The 23279-nt window shown below is 30.7% G+C and overlaps 1 protein-coding gene and 1 pseudogene across 1 annotated transcript; both read left to right on the forward strand.

The window, feature by feature from the left end:
* Positions 4425 to 16393, forward strand: LOC109359559 (annotated as a pseudogene).
* LOC109359558 (probable protein phosphatase 2C 65) lies at positions 17982 to 21690 on the forward strand. Its single transcript, XM_019604263.1, has 5 exons — positions 17982 to 18398; positions 19208 to 19549; positions 20026 to 20143; positions 20428 to 20651; positions 21011 to 21690. The coding sequence occupies exons 1-5, from the start codon at positions 18189 to 18191 to the stop codon at positions 21437 to 21439; spliced, it is 1323 nt and encodes a 440-aa protein (XP_019459808.1). The 5' UTR covers positions 17982 to 18188; the 3' UTR covers positions 21440 to 21690.

Genomic DNA, 23279 nt, shown 5'->3' on the forward strand with positions numbered 1-23279 from the left:
TATATATATAAACAATATTATATTTATAAAAAAAACATTTCGGAGTATTTTTTAAATTAATGAACTATTTAAGTTATTCAAATGAACCAATTCGATTTGAACCAAACAGTTCGCGAACTTTAACCGAGTCAAACTCGAGCTAAAAAATAACTCGTATCGAACTCGAGTCGAATTTCGAATCGAACCAATCTTTATCGAGCTAAACCGAACTGAACTTTGATTCGACTTGATTCAGCTCGTTTCCGGCCTATATAAAATAAACCTAGTCAACCCTTAAAACTGTAAAATTTTGATCATTTCATGTCTTGCACCGACTCGGTCTATGGTATTCTCACTACACCTCCTTTCAGTATCTTTTGTAATTTTAGATTTTTTATTTCACGACATTTATTGTTTTACAATTTCATTTCAAGGTTCCTTTAAATTCTTCCTCACAATTCTACTATCATTGATTTCTTGATTTACGCATTATCCTTGAGAAAAAAAGGAATGAAGCTGTGTAACATACTTTTTTAAGTAAAATATTCTGTTGATGGAAAAAGATAAAGGTACAAAAAATTAATGGGAAAATAATTAAGGAATGAAGCGAGTAGGATACTATTAAGGAAATTGTTAACAAGTTTCGTGAGTGTATTGTTTAAGGAAGAGAATAAAGATTTTTTTCCTTGAAAATGATGTTTCTACCTATTTAAAAGTGTTAACTTCATTTTCCAAACAAAGCATTTTCTGCTTAAACAATAATCTTCTCATAATATTTGTTAACCCAACATTATTACTAATACTAATATAATACAATTTGACTACAACCGACCCACAGACTCAGCCCTTAAGGTCATTAAAAAAAACAAAGATAAAGTCAAATTATAAACCAGTTCATGGCCACACAAAAAAAAACAAAGCAAAAAAACAGACAGATAACAAAAGGCAAAAAAATGCACCCGGAATTTGTTAAATTAATTAAATTGTAAGACATTCACAAAATAATTATGAGTGATCAGATTCCAATCCTTGGATGTGTGGTTATGTCTCTTTCCTAATCTCTCTATACATTACACGTGAATTATCATTTATCAATTCCTCTAGATTTATGCACACATGGTATTGATGAAGAAGACTTTTAGATGACAATAGACTGTGGATGGATCTTAGTACTACACTACTAGAATCTATATCTTTTATATATTTTTGGACCCCAAATTCATGTGGATACCCACAACTTATATGCAAATATTGAAAATGAGTTTAAGCAATTTATGCAAAACCATCTATTAAACATAATTTATTTTACTCAAACAAAATCATTGTTTCAACATTCTGATATAAAATTTGTTTATAAATAATTGTTTAATCAACATAATATTTTATCACAATTATAAATTAACGATATAACATCATACTTAACATAATATTATAATTATGGATTAACAATATAACATAACAACTATCATTAAAGTGATATTATACTTTGTTACTATACGTTCTGAGTGTGAAAATAAGAAATAATAATAGAATTATATTGTTATTATATTCTTATTGTTATTGTTATTGTTATGTTTCTAATTATTATTAATATACAATTACATATGTTATGTTAAGATATTGTTTGATATTGTAGGATGTTATTCTTATATAGGTTATTTTACTTTATCCTCATGATTATATATTTGTTTCCTTATATAATTTATATTATTCTTTCAAGTTTATAAAATAGTGGAAATTGATAATTTTATCATTATCATTATTATTACAATCTTGAAATACTGGATTTGTGATAAGATTTAGAAGTTGGTATTTACTATTAAAGATTAACAAATCATCTTTAATAGAGGATCTTATCTTTAATAAGAATAAGAATTAGTATTAATATAAAATTATAAATTTAGGTGAGTATAAAAAGAAGGATAAGGGAGAAAACTTTTCAAAAAAAAACCTAGTAGCTAGAGAAGATGGATGAGGAGGAGGAGAGAAAAAGAGAGAAGTGGAAAGAGAGTGAAAAAGTTAGAGACTCTCCATCAATCATAGATAACATTATAACCCTAAAAGTCCATAAATTACTAAGGAGAATTAATGTCTTGAGAAACTTACTTCTATATGTGTAGTTATATTTCTCCAAACATATTAAAATGATAAAGGCTTGTCTTTGAATTAAAAAGAGACAACAAAAAATATCATATATAATTATAATATCACGTCCTACATAATTATAATTCAGATTGTCTTCCAACTTTATATATTTCACAATGATGAAAACGTATATATATTTTAAAGTGAATAAAAACTTTAATTTTTTCCTATATACATACTTGTAATATATATAACAATCATATATTTGTATCCTTTCTATTTGTTACTGAGTCACCATGTATTTAGTATGTTGCTTCATTAACTATATGTTAATCTTTAGTTGTATACTCCTATTGTTTTTAAGAGTGAATAAAAACTTTATGATTTGTTGATTGACATTCACATAAGTAAACAAATTCTTAATCACATAAATAGAGGCTTATTTTCAGGAAACAAAGTAAGACATTTCCTACAAATTTAGGACGTTGGGTGAAGGGCAAACACCTCCAACAAGCATACTGTGTACAAACTTTTAATCATGGATTAAGGGTTCGAGACAATTAATTTCACATGTACATATTGATGTGTTATTATTTTTATGTGACTTTTCCTTCTAAATGATAATATATATATATAAAAATTATTATTTATATTATAAGATTGTGTATTATTATTATTAATCCTTATTATTATTTTTTATGAGATTTTCTGTACTCGTAATGATTATGAATATCATAGTTTGAAAGTTTTTGAAATAGTGTTACTCAATTTTTTATCTTATGTCAAAATACTTGGGTTTTCTAACCTTTCTAGGGGAGGTGCCTAAGGATTGAGTTTAAACTATGTTGAAGGTCGCGATTATACACTTGAATTGTTTATAAATTAGTTTTTATTATGTAAGTTATTTTAGAGAATTTGTGCAAAGTTCAAAATGATTTGTGGACAGTATGTTACCCTCTTAGTTTAGTACTCAATATTATTGTAAAAATTAAATGTATATTTATAATATATTTTTATTTAATATTTAAGGACATTTAAATATATATATATATTAATTTTGGTAAATTTTAAGTATTATTATTATTCCTTATGAACGATTAGGGTGTTATATGTCGTCACATTAGTCTATAGCCTATCAAAGTTGCCTTCAGCTTTTATGTGCTTCCCCAATCTGCCATTGACATGTGGCTCAAGATTTTTCAATTATTCATTTCCTTATTTGAATAACTCATTCTTTTTACAATAAATAACATTTTTTAAATAATAATAATAAATTTTAATTATATAAATAAAATAGTTTTAATTAATTATTTAATATTAATAGTTCGGTTTTGACTCATAATTTATCTTATTTTAAGTCATTGAAACATGAAGTCGATTCATGATTGATACGATCTCTTTGTCATTGATTTTCTTTAAATAATTAAAATAATTACTCTTAAATACATTTAAATGATAATTTGGAATTTCAATAGTTCGATGACAGCTCGTGTTATATCTTTCTTTTTACTCGAAGTGGATAGTCAATTCACAATCAATATATTGTCTTTGCTATTTATTCTCTTTAAATAAATACTCTTAAATGCTTTTAAATTAAATTTTGGAACTTTAATAGTATAGTCAGATTCATGTTATTGCGTCATTTATGCTCTCGGGATGTCAGTTTATAACTAATGGGATCTCTTTGCTATTAATTCCCTTTAAATAAATTTTAATAATGTTTTCAATAAAAATCAAACCAATCTATTAATAAATTTTCAACCTATAAATACATAATCTTGATTTTTCTATTGGACTTGATGATACATAAGAGCAAGATAAATTATTGTTAAACACAAAAATAAAATAAAAATATTGTTTTAATAATTAATTTTCAACATTTATGCAATTAATGAGAATACCATTTTAGTATGGGTAAACAGGGTGCTACACCTTCCTTGATTTGTGATGAATTCTTGAGCTCAAAATTTTGGTTTAATGAACATATTTTTCAAATTAGGTTTAAAAATGTTTTATACATTTTGAGCATAAAAAACATAACCACGACTCTAATTATTTATGAAATGTTGGAATTTCAATCTCATTCTCTCTAAGTCCTCTAGCTGGTGATCCGTGGAGGATCACGTCGCAATGAAACCAACTTCTTCTTTTGTTTGTTTTTTAATCTTTCAGTAAAATCGAATCATAATAGTCCAATTATCTAACCTTTTAAAACTCCACTAGGTGAGTGGTTCATGCAATTCTTACTATCCACCAACATTTAACTCCAAAAAATTGAATACTGACAAATAAATCAATGTATATAGTCCATCAAAATGATCAAATAGCACATTCTTCGCTTTTGGCATAGGTAACTTGCAATGCAAATGGAGTCTCAACCCAATAAACTGAAAGTCATATTTCTTCCATATCCAGCTCCTGGCCATATGAACCCCATTATTGTAGACACATCAAGACTATTTTCCAAACATGGTGTTAATGTTACCAACTTACCATTATCACAACTCAAGCTAATACTTCTACATTCCAAAAAATCATACACATTGACTTCAACTATGGATACTCCATTACAATTCATGTTATTCAATTTCCTTCTTCTCAAGTTGGTCTCCCTCTTGGCATTGAAAACTTCAAAGACATCACTTCCCAACAAGTCTCATACAAAATCGGGGAAGAAATATCAATGCTCAAAGATCAAATTGAGCATCTTTTTTATGATCTTCAACCAGATTGTATAGTCACTGATATGTTATATCCTTGGAAAGTTGACACTGCAGCTAAACTAGGCATTCCTAGGCTTTACTTCCATAGCTCAAGCTACTTTTCTAGTTGTGCTAGAATTTCTATCAAGAAGCATAAGCCTCACGAGAAGTTAGTCTCTGATGGGTGGACTGTAAGTTTTATCATGGAAGTTATGGATAGATGGATCTTAAGAATTCATAACTTTCACATAATAAGAATGGTTATAGATTACTAATCTTTACGCAAGGCAATACGATCCTCCATTTAGCTGTTATGTAGTATTCTTAGTTTAAAGAGAAACTCTTCTATCTCCTTCCCATTCTGGTCCTTTTTCTTGTTAGTATAGTGCTTCCATCAAGCACTGTATATAGGTTCTTTCCTAAGAGTCTTAACATTTCATTGATAACTCTTCATCCAAGAGTTATGTTATTCAAACAATGAAATAATATATCCATTCATGTCACAAGAGGCATATTTCTTACATTCTCCCACTTGTCTCATGTGACAATTTAATTCATGATTTTATAAACATCAAACATAATGCGCATATTCAGAATATGTTTTCCATATTCATTACATTACAAGTCATGATTAAGAACAAGAACTAATAAGAGTCATGACGGTTGTACATTATTTATTCGATATATTCCCTTCCATGTATTACCCATGTACTACTATATTAGCTTTATTCTTAACATGACACATTAATGAGAATCATATAATAATGTCATTTAGAAAGAAAATTTTATTTTCAACATTATCATTCTCACATGTGTACATAAGTGTGAAAATAAAATATTAATCAGAAACTTAAATATTAACGAGCTCGGAGTATCAAAATATTGAGACTTTATTAATAACATAATGTTCAATATTCATTAGCACACATAATGCCCATATTTTTAACATGACCAGAAAATAATTTGGGCGGTAACCCCTTCGTCAAAGGGTCTGCGATCATAAGTTTATTGCTAATATGTTCAATTAACACTCTAAGTTTCTGAACTTCTTCTTTATCGACAAAGTATTTCACCTCCATATGTTTAGCACTTTTGTAATACTTTTCATTTTTTAGAAAAGAAGACTGTTGCGAAATTATCACAATAAATTTTCAGCGGTTTGGCAATACTGTCGACAACCCCAAGTCCTGTAATAAAGTTTCGTAGCCATTTAGCATGAATTGTGGCCTCAAAGCATGCCACAAATTCAGCTTCCATAGTGGATGCAACAATGACTGTTTGCTTCGCACTCTTCCATGAGATAGCTCATCCAACTAATAAATACACATAACAGAAAGTAGACTTTCTTGTATCTATGCATCCGGCAAAGTATGAATCTGAATATCCAACCACCTCAAGGTGATTTGATCTCCTATAAGTAAGCATGTGATCATTTGCAGTTTTCCAATGTTCTATACCTGGATTACTCTGGTATCTTCCTAACATTCTACCTACAAAACTAATATTTGATCGCGTACAAATCTGAGCATACATTAAACTCTAAATTATAGATGCATAAGAAATTTCTTCCATTTTCTTCCGTTCCAAGTCATTCTTTGGACATTGCATCATACTAAACTTGTCTCCTTTCTGAATTAGAACGAGAGATGCTGAACATTTATCCATTCTGAATCTCTCTAATATTTTGTTAATATATGCTTTCTAGGACAAGCCTAAAAATCTTTGTGATCTATCACGAAATATTTCTATTCCAATCACATAGCTTATCTCACCCATATCTTTCATTCCAAAAAATTTAGAAAGAAACATCTTAGTCTCATTTAAAAGACCAAGATCATTAGTTGCAAGCAAGATGTCATCAACATATAGAACTAAAAAAATAAACTTACTCTCACTAACCTTTAGGTATATACATTGATCGACAATGTTTTCCTTAAACCCAAAGGATACATTAGTATCATTAAACTTAAGATAGCACTATTGCAAAGCTTGTTTAAGTCCATATATTGATTTCTTAAGTTTATACACCATGTGTTCTTTTCCCTTCTCTATGAATCCAATTGGTTGATCCATATAAACCTTTTCTATTACATCCCCATTTAGAAAGGTGGTTTTCACATCCATTTGGTGTAACGCTAAATCATAATGAGCCACCAATGTCATGATAATCCTAAGTGAGTCTTTCTTAGAGACTGGTGAAAACGTCTCTTTATAGTCATTGCCATCTTTCTGAGTATAGCTTTTTATTACAAGTCTAGCCTTATAATGTTCTAAGTTACCATAAGAATAACGCTTAGTTTTGAATACCCACTTATAACCAACTATTTTGGAATCTTCTGGTAACTCAATAAGGTCCCAAACCTCATTTTGTTTCATAGATTTTAACTCATCTTTCATGGCATTTAACCATTTATCAGCATTATGACTATCTATGACTTATGAAAACGTAATTGGGTTATTCTCAATTCCTATGTCACATTATGGCTCATGTAGGTAAACCACATAATCATCAGAAATAGTAGATCGTGTTTCTCTTTGAGATCTTCTCAATGCTATTTCTTGTGATTCTTATACTATAGGTTCATCAACTTCGTTCTCAGTAATGGGATTATTTTGTTGTTCTCCATCATTACTAATCGGTTCAATAACTTGAGGAACAACATTATTATGGACACAAGTAAATGGAACTTGTATCCTCACTTCTTGAATTTCCACTTTACGTGGTGTTTCACTCCCACTAATCTCATCATTCTCAATGAACCTAGCATTCTCAGTCTCAACAATTCTTGTAGTATGGTTTGGACAATAAAATCTATACCCTTTTGATTTTTCTGGATGACCAATGAAATAACTATTGATTATTCTTGCATCCACTTTCTTTTCTTGCGAATTATAAATTCTAATTTCTGTCAGGCATCCCCAAACATGCAAGTGCCTTAAACTAGGTTTCCTTTCTGTCCACAGTTCAAAAGCAGTCTTTGGAACTGCCTTACTAGGAACTCTATTTAATAAATGCATGGCGGTCTTTAAAGCATAAGTCTACAATGAAATAGGTAGAGATGAATTACTCAACATACTCTTAACCATATTCAACAATGTTCTATTACGCCTTTCAAATATACCATTTTGTTGCAGTGTACTTGACTTTGTGTATTGTGCACATATGCCACGACTTTCAAGGAATTTAAAAAATGGTCCTGGATGTTGTCCATTTTCATCATATCTTCCATAATACTCACCACCTCGATCAGCCCTGAAAATTTTCACCCTTTTATTTAATTGTCTTTCAACTTCAGTAATGTAAATCTCTAAGGCTTTTAACGCTTGAGATTTATCAGACAATAAATAGATATATCCATAACGTGAATAATCATCAATGAAGGTAATGAAGTATTTTTCCTTATTGAAAGAATTAACATCAAAGGGTCCACAAATATATGTGTGTATAATTTCAAGAAGCTTAGTGCTTCTGTGGCTCCTTTCTTTGTGTATTTTGTTTGTTTACTTTTAATACAATCCACACAAATATTCAGATCGGTAAAATCTAAATCCGGAAGGATTTCATTCTTTACTAATCATTTCATTCTTTCTTTGGAAATATGCTTCAAACGTTTATGCCACAAGTAAGCAGAACATTCATCAATTAAGCCACACTTAATTCCTACATTATGATGCAAGGTTAAAAGTGCTTCAGAAAAAAGATTATCAAGATTTAACTTATATAATCCATCATATAATATATCATTGCCAATTAAATGAGTATATTTATACAAACTGAAATATTCATTACCAAATTTTAAGAGTATCCAGCAACATCAAGTTTAGATAAAGAAACCAAATTCCTAGAAATATTAGGTACATAAAGGGTTTCAAATAAATCTAAATGATGTCCAGTGTCAAGGATTAAACGATAAGTCTCGACAGCTTCCACTAGAACCTTTACTCTATTTCCCATAAAGACAAAATCTTCATTTGGTCTTGTAGTTTATGTCGTAATGAATCCCTCCATAGTATTAGAAACATGAGCAGTGCACTCATAGTTAATCCACCAAGTATTATATGGAATTTATGCTAAGTTTGATTCAAAACATACATAAGCATTAGACTTACCTTTCTTTTCAAACCAATCTTTGTGTTTTGGATAATCCTTTTGGAAATGTCCAATCTTTCTACATAAACGACATTTGTTATCATGATGTTCATTCTTGTAGATTTGAGAAGAGGACTCATTAATCTTTAAGAGTCTCTTCCTTTTTCTTGTCATGTTTCTTACTGTCTTTCTTTCTAGATCCTTGATGATTAACATAATTGATGTAATGATTTCCTTGACTCCTAATTCTTGTTTCCTCTTGAACTAACATACTATGCAATTCATGCATATTCCATTTATCTTTCATGGTGTTATAGTTTATTTGGAAAGGACCATATTCGGAGGGTAATGAATTTAGTATAAATTACACGAGGAAGTTTTCATCCACATTCATTCTCAATGTCTTAAGTCTTGCTGTAATGTTTTTCATTTCAATGACATGTTCATGCATAGTACGAGAACCATCAAATTTCATGGTAGTCAATGTACTCATTAGTGTCCCAGCAAGAGACTTGTCAGCAGTTTGGGAGCGTTCTTTCACAAATTTTAGCATTTCTTTAGCACTTTCAGTTTTAGGAAGAGCTGACTTAATGTTGCCAGCAATACTCATTCACATATATATTAGACTCAATCTGTTTGATCTTTCCTAATTTCTATAATGAACTTTATGTTCTTCAGTGCTTATATTAGTAATAACAATTGGTTTATCTTCTCTAAGTGACAAATCCAAATCCATTACCCCAAGGTAAAATTGGATTTGTTCACTCCATTCAGAGAAGTTAAGTTCTTTGAAAGTTGGAACAAATGAGAATTGTGAATGCAAAGCAACAGGTATTGCAATCAATAAAGTTAAACAAAAACATTAAGGCCTTGAGTTACATGCTAACATGCTAAATTCATTCGGACTACTTCATATGTGTATATTAATATTTACCTTTGGGTAGTTCATCAATATACCATACTAGACATAATGATACTAAAAGAAATTCACATAGTTTGACAATGATGCATGCATATATTAGAAACATTTACTATCATTGGATATATAAATAGGGAATAATGTTCCTCCTGGTGTGAGGAGGTAACTCCCCTCCTTAAACCAATAGCACAATGACATATGTCCCTTCATTTATATATTTTTTATTTTCTTTATCATTTTTTGATGTTTTGCTTTTATGAGTAATCATTTTCTTCTCCCACTAGAAACCAAGGGTTTCCATACCTCACTCCACGCTCCTCCTTCACCTCCACTTCTCATTCACTCACAGCAACATTTATTTCATCATACACATTAACAGTTTGTGAAATGGCCTAAAAACAGAAGTGTTATAGAGAGAAAATAGAACATAGTGTAGCACATTTTTTTTCTTATAATTACATGTGAAATATTAGTACAACATAATGTTATAACATACAAAATAGAACACAACATGATCACCAATGTTAATAAAATATCAATTTGTGCATGATCAATTCCTAATACACTTTTGTTATATTCCTAATACAACACTCGGAATATAATTACAATGTGAAACTATTTCTAATACACTTTAGAGTTTCATGGTTTTGACATTCTCATGGTTATTCCAAGAGTTGTGTGGCATGCATAGGAATTTCTTTAGCTTCAAAGATAATCTTGAGTCAGCTTCAAGGACATGAAGAGGCATAGGCTAGAAATCTCATGTGCTAAACTTTTAAGTGCTGTTTGAAAGCATTATTCTCCATACCAGGATATGATTATGTTGGTTAAGAAATTCAAGGTCAACTTATACTCTGTAACCTTCTTCATGTTGATGGAAAACAAAAATCAGAATTTTTCATATAGCATAAACATGGATTTTCAATAAACATCACTTGGACCCTTCTTCCTATTATTGATAAAAAAAATCAGAATAGGAATTTTTCAAGGTGATGTACTACCGCATAAACAAGAGTCATTCTGCATATTCTCAACTCTAATAAGAAGCAGAGAAGATGAAGCTACCAAGGACTATACATACATTGAATAAAACCAAAAAATAATTTATTAATCTTGAATTGTAACTACTTAATAATACTTTTCTTATAAAAATTTAAATTTTAAATATTGGTATCAAACTTGTAGCACTATAATAGTGAAGAGAAAGTGGTTTACTAAAAATGAAGTAAAAAACAAAAGAGAGAAGAAGAAAAAAGAAGGACACTAAAACTAGAAAAAATATGGAGTTAATAAAATGAATCTTTAACCTAGAAGAAAAAGTTTTAATTTTTGTATATAAAGTAAATAAATAAATAAAAATGGTACCTTGATCAAAATCAGATCTACGATTAAATGGAATGTCCATAGAGAGGAAGTTGTTGTGTGAATTATTATTATTCTTCTTCTTCTGAGAGAAGAGAGAGAAATAGAATAAAAAAATAGAGAATATGTAATTTTGAGAGAGAAAGAGAAGAATGAGTTGTTGTGAGTGAATGAGAAGTGGAGGTGAAGGAGGAGCGTGGAGTGAGGTATGGAAACCCTTGGTTTCTAGTGGGAGAAGAAAATGATTACTCATAAAAGCAAAACATCAAAAAATGATAAAGAAAATAAAAAATATATAAATGAAGGGACATATGTCATTGTGCTATTGGTTTAAGGAGGGGAGTTACCTCCTCACACCAGGAGGAACATTATTCCCATATAAATATAACGAATGACACATTTATACTACCAACATTCATGCTCATTGATTAGAAGAACAAATAATTAACTTTTGGACGATTCTTAACTGTCTTATAATAATGTACTTCAATTTACTCATAAACAAATGATTGTTATATCATTCATAGCATCAAATTAATGAGTAAATGAAATATGATCGTTCAATTTATAATTAAATAAACATAAAGATTTGACCACTTTGGTGATTAACAAATCTATTATACAATAATTCTAAACAAAATAATTATGATAATACAATTTGGAATTAAATAAACATAAAAATTTGATCACTTTGGTGATTAACAAACTTATCATATAATAATTCCAAACATCTATCAAATCATAATATTATACATATATATGACTTCCCAAAATTACACATAAATTACAAAGTTACATACATATTCATGAAACAATTAGTTAGGAATTAACAAGTTAGGTTTATGTTAGTTACTTGCTTTACAATCTTTCTTTTCTCTTGTATAAATAAGTCATATTGGCACACTTCTTATTCAATCAACTCAATTCATTCAATTTTGTAATGAGAATCCAATCATATATTGTCAAACTTTGTTTCTCATTCTTCTTTCTTTAAGCTTCTTTAAGCTTTCTTTTATACACTTCTTGATTCATCAAGAAGATTTCTTTTCCATGGTTCTTACCACATTTTAACATGGTATCAGAGCATAATTATCTTTTGATAGCTTCCGCTTATGGTTCCATGAAGGATTTCATGGAAAATTTCAACAATCAAGAACATGATGATGCTTTCTTTTTCATCTCAATGACCTTCATTAGTGTTATCTTGCTTTCAATAGGTGACAATGCTGCATGTGGCAAGACTATCTTGATTTCTTTGATTGCTCCAGCGTTCTTCTTCAGCATCCAATGTTTCTTTTCAACATTGGCCCTAAATTCTCCATTATCACCTTGTTCATCGACCTTCAAATTCAGATCAAAGGAATTTGTTTTTGGTCAAGAATTTTTTTCAAGTACATAAGCTAGCTTCTTGATATCCTCAAGCTCTTCAAGCATGGAGTACCATAACCAATTTATCTTATACAAGATTACATCATTTTCTTATTCTTCATCATTTACCCCTCTTTCTTATTCATCATATAAGCATCTCATTAGGATCAAAATTCTGATTCGTTCTCTTTTTCATCATCAATGGTTGGTTCGCTTATGTCCATGATGGTTAAGCTCAGATATAACTTCTGCCATGGATGGTTAAGCATTGGATGTCTAGCTTCTGTCCATAGTAGTTAAGCAAAGATATAGTTTCTGCTATAAATGGTTAAGCGTTTGATGATATAGTTTTCTGTCATGGGTGGTTAAGTGTTGTTATTACTTCAAATCAAGCTTCAAATCAATTCCAAGCGGGAGAGTGAAAATTTTCACTCACCAGTTTAAGGGGATATTAAAGATATATGATAGGTTATTTTGGAAGGTGATAGTTAGTTAGAAAGTTAGGAATTAGCAAGTTAGGTTTATGTTAGTTACTTGTTTTACAAGCTTTCTTTTCTTCTTTTCTCTTGTATAAATAAGTCATATTGGCTCACTTCTTATTCAATCAACTCAATCCATTCAATTTTGCAATGAGAATTCAATCATATATTATCAATCTTTGTTTCTTATTCTTCTTTCTTTAAGCTTTCTTTTATACACTTTTTAATTCATCAAGAAACTTTCTTTTCCATGGCTCTTACCACATTTTAACAACATCTTCTGCTTTTGTTTTGTATCTTAAGTTATATGTCAAAACAAAATGCAAAAACAGAGTACCACATAATGCAACATACAATATAATAGAAATGTAATGCAAAATAGCAATAGATATAAGATTATGTTTCTATTTTCTTTAGTGGTTAATGATGCACGGGAAATAAATATCATATTTGAGTTCTATAAACTTTTAATAACATATTTTGAAACATCATTTAGGATCGAATCAAAATTGATGGAAAACTATAAGTTATTAAACACAATGCTCTGACACCACATGTAAGTTTTATCATGGAAGTCATGTGTAGATGAATCTTAAAAATTCATAGCTTTTACGTAATAAGCATGGTTATAGATTACTAACATTTAACCATAGCGATACGATCCTCCATTTAGCTGTTGTGTGTGTAAGACTGAGATTGCAACTAAGGGGGGTGAATTAGTTGACTTAAAATAATGGTCACTTTTTCTGCAAAATCAAGAATTAAAGTACAGCGGAAAATATATGCAGAAAATTAACAAGTAAAATCAAAGAGATAAGGGAGAAGAGAATACACAATAATTTTTATACTGGTTCACCTTCTTGTCCACCCAAGGCTACATCCAGTACTCTTGTAGCACTAAAGATTTTCTACTAAATATTATGAGTTGTAATTACAATATAACACTCAGAGACTTCTATGTACCTTACACACTCACTAATACTTATCACCTTGGAAAACACCTTTCCAAGTAAGTCTATCCCCTTTCTTATCACACCCCAAGAAAAAAGTATTTACAATGAATGAAGAATCACAACAGTGACTTGGATTGCCTATACAAGTATGAAATGTAAAATCACTTGCAATCCAATAACTCTCTTGTATACTAAGTAATATTGCTCAATAGGTTTGTAAAACTTTGAAACAACTATTTCAAGTAACTCAGAAAAATTCTCTTTTGAAAGTTTAAGAACTGAGTGCAAAAGTGCAGAAAAATAGTGAGAGAATTTTTCAGAATCGTATGAGAGTTGTATGAAAGTTGTGTGTGTGATTATGAGTTTTAATGCCTTTATATAGGTTTTCCAATCAGCCAAAATGTCTCTTTGAAATAGTAGGAATTGATTGGAATGAAAACATGGCTTTTGAGTTGAAATTCATTCACTTTGAATTTGAAAATATGATGCAACAACTCTCAGTAATCGATTACAGCATTGGGTAATCGATTACTTAAATGTTCTATCCACTGATCATTTATTTTCGAATTAGAGTAATCGATTACAACAAGTTGAGTAATCGGTTACTCAACTTTAATAATACTTGTAATCTATTTTAAGTTGGATAATTCTTTTCTCACACTCGTAACCTGTTACTTAGATGAAGTAACCCGTTACACACTATTTTTGAAAATTGTTTTAAGTATTTTAAAGTGTTTCAATTTTATTTTAAAAATAGTTTGAGCATTACTACTCTTGTATAATCAAGAGTATATGATAGAAGTACCTATTTTAGACTTAGACTAAAAGTCTTGAATATCTTGAAGCTTGAATCTGTATTGTCTTCATAAGTATTCTTCTTTTTCTTATTTTTGGTGATGTTGGTGTCTTCATCAAAACCGTGTCAAGGAGAGGAGCAAAGATCTTCTTCACAATCTCCCCCTTTTTGATGATGACAAACCAATATCTTCTTAACAATGTAGTTTTCTGAGAGCAGCATACTTTGTAATATTCTTGACTTGTCTTGAGTATGCTCCCCATATCTTGTATGCTCCCCTTTCAATTGGAATTATGTGCCTGAAATGTTTTAAACAGAAAATGCATTCTCCTAACTTTTCTCTCCCTTTTGACTTCATCAAAAAGTAGAAAAGTCAAGAGTTTTCAGCACAATATATATATAGCGTACAATATGTATATGACAAGCATAACGGTAATCATAATATATAACACAAACATCGCAATGCATATCATAAAAACACACTTTGTTATCCACAAAGTGTGTCATTTGTAATCTGCCCATAAAGATTGCTCTATCAGTCATCACTTAAGCAAGAGCATGGTAAGAAGGAGAAAGAGATAGAAAAGTTTTTCTATAAATCAAGAACATCACACTGTGAAGAAGATCTTTGCTCCTGACCTTGGCACGGTTTTGATGAAGACACCAACCTCACCAAAGAGAAGAAAATGAAGAATACTTATGAAAACAATGAAGATTCAAGCTTCAAGATATTCAAGACTTTTAGTCTAAGTCTAAAATAGATATTTCTATCATATACTATTGATTATACAATAGTAGTAATACTCAAACTATTTTTAAAAGAAAATTGGAACACTTTAAAATACTTAAAACAATTTTCAAAAATAGTGTGTAACGGGTTACTTCACATCGCAATGCATATCATAAAAATACACTTTGTAAGCTATTAAAAATTTAACTTCAATGTATTTTTCAACTAATCACAAGTGACACACTTTGTGGAATAGCAGATGTGTTCCCGTTTATGATACTGACAAGTTGTCAAGTCCTGATTTGGGAGAGAGCATAGAGATGACAACTTTGGAGCTACCAGATTGGATAAGAACAAAGTGCAAGACCATGGATGATTTTGAAGCAATGTATAAATCAGAGACTAGAAGCTATGGAACACTGTCTAATAGCTTTCATGAACTTGAAAGCAATTATGAGAAACTTTACAAGAGCACACACACTAAGTGTCAAATCTTGGAGGATAGGACCTGTTTCATCTTGGATTAATAGAGATGATGTAGAAAATGAGAAGATTATAGAAGAAGAGAATGCGTGGCTAACATGGCTCAACTTTAAGCAAAGTGAGTCTGTGTTGTATGTAAGTTTTGGAAGCCTAACAAAACTACCTCATTCTCAATTTGTTGAAATCTCTCATGGGCTTGAAAATTCTGCTCATAATTTCATCTGGGTTGTTAGAACTATGGATGGAGAGATATTCCTACAAAGTTTTGAGGAAAGGATGAAAGAAATGAAGAAGGGTTATATCATATGGAATTGGGCACCACAGATGTTAATATTGAAGCATCCTGCAATTGGAGGAATAATGAGTCACTGTGGTTTGTGATGCTGCTAAGAGAGCTGCTAAGGGTGGTTCTTCTTACAATAACTTGATGAAGTTGATAGAAGAGCTTAAATCATTGAAGTTATCAAGATTCAAGAGTACTCAACAAAAGAAAATTGGATAGTTGAGATGGAGGAATTATTTTTAAGCAAACTTTCACATGGATGTATTAATTTGCCTCTAACTAAATTTCTTTTGATCTTAGAAGATTTTTTTCCATTTTGGCTGAGGAAGACAAAATCTTGTTATCTATCTTCTTATCAATAAATTTTCCTCCATATTCACATAATATCTTATTTATCCTGTGTAGAGTGTATCAAATTCACCATATTGCATATTATGTACCGAATTAATCATATATGTGATATCATAAAATTAATGTAAAAACTGATAAACTATGTACCCAAATCACATACCCACATACCACCTCGTACATGTAGTCAAGCATAGCCACAATTGTGGAGTTGCTACTATCTACTTGAAGAGAGAAAAATTACAGCACCAGCATAACACATTTTCCAGACAGGTTCCTTTATAAAAAAGATGGATCAATAAGACTTTTAACAAGTACAAAACAAAATCAACTTGTGTACTTTGGTTTTTCTAAATTATGGAATGCATAGAGCAAGGATGATTTTTATTAGCCCCGACATATATTAACTTAAAAACAAGGGTTCCACACCATGGGACATTTTGAATTACTAAAATGCCACCAAAAGTGTAATAAGCATAGCCAAAATTGATTAAAATCTACACTGTTAGAAAAATTATATTTTGTGTACTCACTCATAACTATCAGACTAACATTTTTTCGGTCAAACTATTTATAAACATAATGTGATTTCTATGATTTATTAGTGTTTGCAAGCTTATGAATACCTTACTGATCATCAAACTGATTAAGTAGTGGTATAATGGTTTAACTTCACTACTTAAACTAATATTCTACTGAAGTTAGATATATGAAAAATCAATAATAAAACAATAACTATGTTTGTTTATACCACTTATTAAAAAAATGTATATGATAGACCGTGTTTTAGATGTATAAAAAATGTAGTAGTCGTATGTTTGATCCTTCATACCAACATTTTGGTAAAAATAAATCATTTTCATTAAAAAATAATTTTAAATGAAATCAGCCAGTATGATCGATACAATTCAATTGAAAACCGGTTAGTATGAGCGGTACGGTCAATTGAAAACCAACCTATATAATTGCATGACCAGTGTAAATGTTCTATCGTACCATTATTAAAGCCACTTCAACAAGTGGTTTACTGATTTACTGGTTGAACTGGCCGACACGAATCGGTTTTGATAATAGTGATTGTTTGTTAAAAAACAATTTATTTTGGTACATGTTAAAAAACAATTTACACTAAGTGAACTATGTGATTATTTATGATTGATTAATATTTGTTGAAAACAATTCTTTACATTAATTGAAATATTGAACTATGGATAATAGATAAATCCTCTACTTAATTACTTTTAAAGGTTATGCTCCTTCTTGTCTTTTATAATTTAGACTTTTGATCTTTAAAACCACCCAAAATACAGATAATAATAATTATACAACTTTCAACTTTTTCTCTAAGCATGACAAGATGACAACTTTCTCTTCCTTTTCTTTTTTTCCATTCTTTTCCTTATTGCATGCAATTCTATAATCTCTCTATACATTTCACATTACCTTCTAATGCCAATGCATTAATCTGAAATCTATCCTATTGTTTCCTGAAAAAAAAAAAACATTTTTTTCCACTTTTTGGATTGTTTACTCTAGAATTTTGTTGGGTATCACCCTTTTTCATTGGATATTATTTTTGTTGATATTGTTGATATTATTAGGCTTGAAGATATGGGAGGGTGTTGTAGCCATGATGATGCTGTTAGAAGAAAGATGGAAATGGAGGTAGATGATGGAGATTATGAACATGATCATAGTACTCATGTCACATATGAATGTGATGAAGCAAGGGTCATATTAAAAGGATCCTCTATGTGTGTATCAATGTTTAGCCAGCAGGGTAAGAAAGGTGTTAATCAAGATTCAATGACAGTTTGGGAGGTAAGGTTCTTAAAATTATGTTATGTTTGATATACTTTTATTTTTTCCTTTCATTTCCATTAATTTTGATGGTTCTATGATATTATTGTTTTGATAAAATCATAAGTTTATATTAGAGATGATTGAAAAGAAAGTTAAGTAACACAAATCATAGAAAAATGTGCTTTGGACATGGAGAAATCCATGAAAGTGGGAGACTTAGAAAAACTATAGGTGAAACTATTAAGAAAGATTTAGAAGTTTGCCGATGGACATGATTTACGAAATAATATCATTTGATCCATATAGCTGAATCCGCTGGATGATAGGAAAATGTGGTTTTTATAAGTTTTTTCAATTCTTGTGACCTGGAATCTGTTTTATTTGGTCACAGATTTGTGTTTCATTTCATCAATGATCAACTTTTTTTGTGAATTTAAAGGATGATATCTCATCAAAAAATGCCTTTCCTTAAGACAAATATATAGATGATTTATGAAGGAGATAAAAGGTTAACATCATGCAACTTGAGTGACATTTGAAGTTGCATTGTCCTTGCCTCAGATTTTCCAGGAATTGTTACAAAAGTTGTGTCCCTAGGAAAAAACCCAATGTTTTTTAATTGTGGTCGGGCTGCAGTTATGTTATACTTAAGGAAAATTGCAGGAAATGTCGCTGATACGTTCATCGAGACTATCCGGTTGTGGACCGCAATTTAAAACATTGTCTGCAAAACCCAAGTTTAAATTGATATTAAAGCTTATTGTTTCTTAAATGATGAAATATATTGTTGGAATTGATGTTTGATATGGCATATTATTATTTACTAGGACTTCACCGGAGAACAAGATATGATATTTTGCGGTGTGTTCGATGGTCATGGTCCTATAGGACACAAGGTTTCACAATACATCCGTGACAATCTACCCTTAAAACTGTCTTCAGCAATCAGAATTGCACAACAAAAAGCATGCAGATTTTATGATGCTAATGAGTCAGAAAGTGGAAGTTGTTATGATGATATATATGATGATAATAACATAGGCATGTCCCTTGCTTCATGGGAGGGATGTTTTCTCAAGTCCTTTGATGAAATGGATGAACACCTTGCTCAGGAGATTAATATTGACACCTATTGCAGTGGTAGCACTGCTGTAACTGTGGTTAAACAGGTATGACTATATCTTCACATTTTCATTACTGAAAAGTTTCTTTAAGAAAGAAACATATTGAGCTTTGAACAATTCAGATACAAAGCAAGATAGATCTTTAGCTCTAGCAAAAGGTCTGAGGAGGGTGGATGTACATAGCCTTACCCTCGCAAGCAAGAGGTTGTTTCCATGACCTCCAAGTCATAAGACAGACAACCTTATTGTTGCGCTGAGGCCCTTCCTCTAGATCTTTAGGTCCGTCAGCACCTTATAGATATTTGCTCACGTTATCTAGGTATCGTGAAGCTTTTAGCTTAGGGAAATACTTGGGAGTTCCTATCACAACAAAGACTCCATCTATAAAAGGTTTCCAACAATATGGTGTCATTCGATTCATTTAACGACTCTGTCTAGTAGGATTAAGGCTTGATTGTTGTTGTAACTTTCTTGTAAGATACAACTAACTACATAATACTTTTGTCCCCGGAAATTTTCAGGGTGACCAGCTGATAATTGGCAATTTAGGTGATTCTCGTGCAGTTCTTTGCACAAGAGGGGACAGAGACCAACTTATTCCTGTTCAACTAACTGTTGACTTGAAACCTGATATTCCAAGTAAGTCTTAGTATTTGCCTCCTATTAAGGGCACGTTTTTGTGAATAGGTTATATTATACGAGAGTTTATCACCTTCTTAAAAGCTATTTTGATTTATTTCATAAGTTTTCTTTGATAAACTTATTGAAATAAGCTGAAAACATATCATAGGAAGGTAATTAAGCTATTTCCATAAGCTTTTCAAAACTCTTGATTATAAGTGCTTATATAATAAGCCCTAAGTTCTCTATAAGCTCTTCCAATCTATTAATGTAACTAGCTTTTCTTCTTCAATATCTCTCAGTTGAAGCTTCAAGAATCATTAGCTGTGATGGCAGAGTTTTCGCAGCCGAAGAAGAACCGGATGTGTACAGAATATGGATGCCTGATGATGATTGCCCTGGACTAGCCATGTCAAGAGCCTTTGGAGACTTTTGCCTCAAAGATTATGGCCTCATCTCAGTTCCCGATGTCTTTTACAGAAAACTTACAAAGCAAGATGAATTTGTGGTTTTGGCAACTGATGGGGTAAGTAAATTTTACGATTTAATTGTAATGCACTATCGGTCTAAAGTTTTTAACACTATCAGCTCAAAGAGTGATGTAAGATTGTTTGGTAGGGTAAAAAACTTTATATCGATACTGTATCGATTAAACTCATATTAGAATGTCAATTTTGTATGCTGCAACTTGAACTATAAGAATAAACATTATTAATGGTTGTTGTATATTTCTGAGTTTCACTCAATTCATATATTTCTCAAGCCAAATACATATAACCAAATAATTGAACAAATCATGCAATCAATACAATAAGGTCTTAATGAAATTACTTTTACAAGCATTTACTGAAAGGAAAAAACCAACATTGACTTTTTGTTTTTTAGATATGGGATGTGCTGACCAACAGTGAAGTGATAAACATAGTTAGTTCAGCACCAAGGAGGTCCATAGCTGCAAAAATGCTCGTAAAGCGGGCAGTTCGAGCCTGGAGATACAAGTATCCTGGTTCCAAGGTTGATGATTGTGCAGTCATATGCTTGTTTCTGGATGATCAGCCTGTGTTATCACACTCCAAATCCAATAAGAGTGGAAGCCACAGAATCCATAGAAATCAAAGCAAGCACCAGTTTCGTCGCTCGAAATCGACTAGAAATGAAGACACAGAAACTGTGGATGGGAAAGTTGATTTAGAACTGAATGAAGAATGGAAGGCTCTTGGAGGCTTAGTTAGATCGAACTCAATATCGAGACTTCCTCGGCTCGCTAAGAATATGAGTAAAAGGCAAGCATCTAAGTACTATAAAGGGAGTTAGTTAAATTTCACTAACTCAGTACCTTCTGATATGTTAATCAATGTTTAAAGATTGTGCCTAAAGTTATATGTTTAGGTGCAAAAGGAGAGGTTGAAGATTCTAGGATTATATTGGTGTCCCCTTAAAAAAATGAGTGAAAACTTCAATGAATATGTTACAAATTTGCTCATATTGTTTTTCTTTCACTCAAATTTTTAAGGAGATACCAAACTGCATATACACCATTAATTAATTGTTCATAGGTATGACTATCATCAATAGCAAGATCTATTATGTCTTAAAATTCAAATGGCAATTACTTTGGTCCCAAATTGTGCATGTTCCATTACATGTCTATGTTTGAATATCTGCAAAAAGGTTCTTCTATAATTTTTACCTTATTGTAAAATAGGTTAACAACACAAAACATTGCTAGAACAAATATATTTGATTAAAACTTAGGTACAAATATATTTGACATAAATTACACAGGATACCATCTTATATATTAGCCTAGCATAACTGAAATGCTTCAAGAGCAAGGATCCCTCTAATAGTGAAGATACCACCCTACAAAGTGTTATACACAGAAGTTATAGAATATAGATTATTATGGTAGTAAAGTAGTGTTCAACAACAACAAAATAAGGTCCTTAAATTCAAGCTCAATTAGTCTTCTTTGTTCCATAGACCAGCCACAATTTGGAATGGCTTTGCTTCTTCACAAACAAACCATCCAACTCAGTCCCTGCCATTTTAATCAATACTATCAAGGATTTTAAACTGAGATCAGTAATCGCAATTGTGACCATAATATTATGACTTCAATTATAATGGCATTTCTTCGCAATTATGGTAAACATAATATAATCCAGAACTGTAATGATAACCGCAATTTAAAACCATAAACACAACAAAGATGATATCAAGGATTTTGGAATGTTTAATACTTGAATGGAAATATAATATACCTGATATTGATTGGAAAATGCTCTTTAAATCAATAATACTCTCTTTGATCCTTGTTGGGTATTTACTTGGTTTAGGAATGGAATTTGTCCCTCTCTGAAGTCTTGTTCAACTTTTAGCTATTCTCTCAAGTATCTGATCTTAGCCTAAGCAGAAATCCAATCCAAACATCATATTTCATCACCAAAGTTAGATATAAATATAGTTAATAAGAGTTAGGGATGGTCTCACCACAAATACTCTTAAAAGAAGTACTAAAAAAGGTACAAAATAAGAATCAAACTAAGAAGTGAAAAAATAAAGATGTAGCTTAATTTAAACCATGTAAATGGTGTGTTATTTTCTGAACTCTTTGGCTATATGAACCCCATGGTAGACACAGAAATTTGCTATGGAACAAGGTATGGTGCTAATGCTTTGACATTAAAAAAAAAACCATAGAAAGTGAGTGACTTTAGTACTATTTATCTAATGGATGGTGAGCTTCAAAACAAAGTCACTTTGTGTAGTTGTTTGAAATGTGAAAGCTTTTTAGCTAGAATTGGCAAATAAGTTATAGCTTTGCTGTGTCTACAATGGGATTCATATGGCCAGGAGCTGAATATTGAAGAAATATTACATCTGCTAAAGCAAGTTGGCAATGGATAAATGTATGTACATTTATTTATGAGAAAAACATGTATGCAGTAACAATGTATGAATGTTATATATTATCATTGTATTATTCACCATGGATACATAATTGTTATTAACTTTTTTAAAAAGTAATCTAAATGAATAATAGATGATAGAGTCTTTGTATATAAATCTTTACATTGTACATAGATTTTATACTCATTATTTATATGCTAAATAATTTTTATATGCCATGCACGGCATTGCATTCATGACT

This window comes from Lupinus angustifolius, chromosome LG11, assembly GCF_001865875.1.
Source record: "Lupinus angustifolius cultivar Tanjil chromosome LG11, LupAngTanjil_v1.0, whole genome shotgun sequence".
NCBI lineage: Eukaryota > Viridiplantae > Streptophyta > Magnoliopsida > Fabales > Fabaceae > Lupinus > Lupinus angustifolius.

What these genes read in the sequence shown, in the direction of transcription:
- LOC109359558 (XM_019604263.1), top strand. Translation starts at nt 18,189, where the DNA reads ATGGGAGGGTGTTGTAGCCATGATGATGCTGTTAGAAGAAAGATGGAA. An exon ending in ATTCAATGACAGTTTGGGAG is followed by an intron (nt 18,399 to 19,207) that starts GTAAGGTTCTTA and finishes ATTATTTACTAG; the next exon opens with GACTTCACCGGAGAACAAGA. An exon ending in TGGTTTTGGCAACTGATGGG is followed by an intron (nt 20,652 to 21,010) that starts GTAAGTAAATTT and finishes TTTGTTTTTTAG; the next exon opens with ATATGGGATGTGCTGACCAA.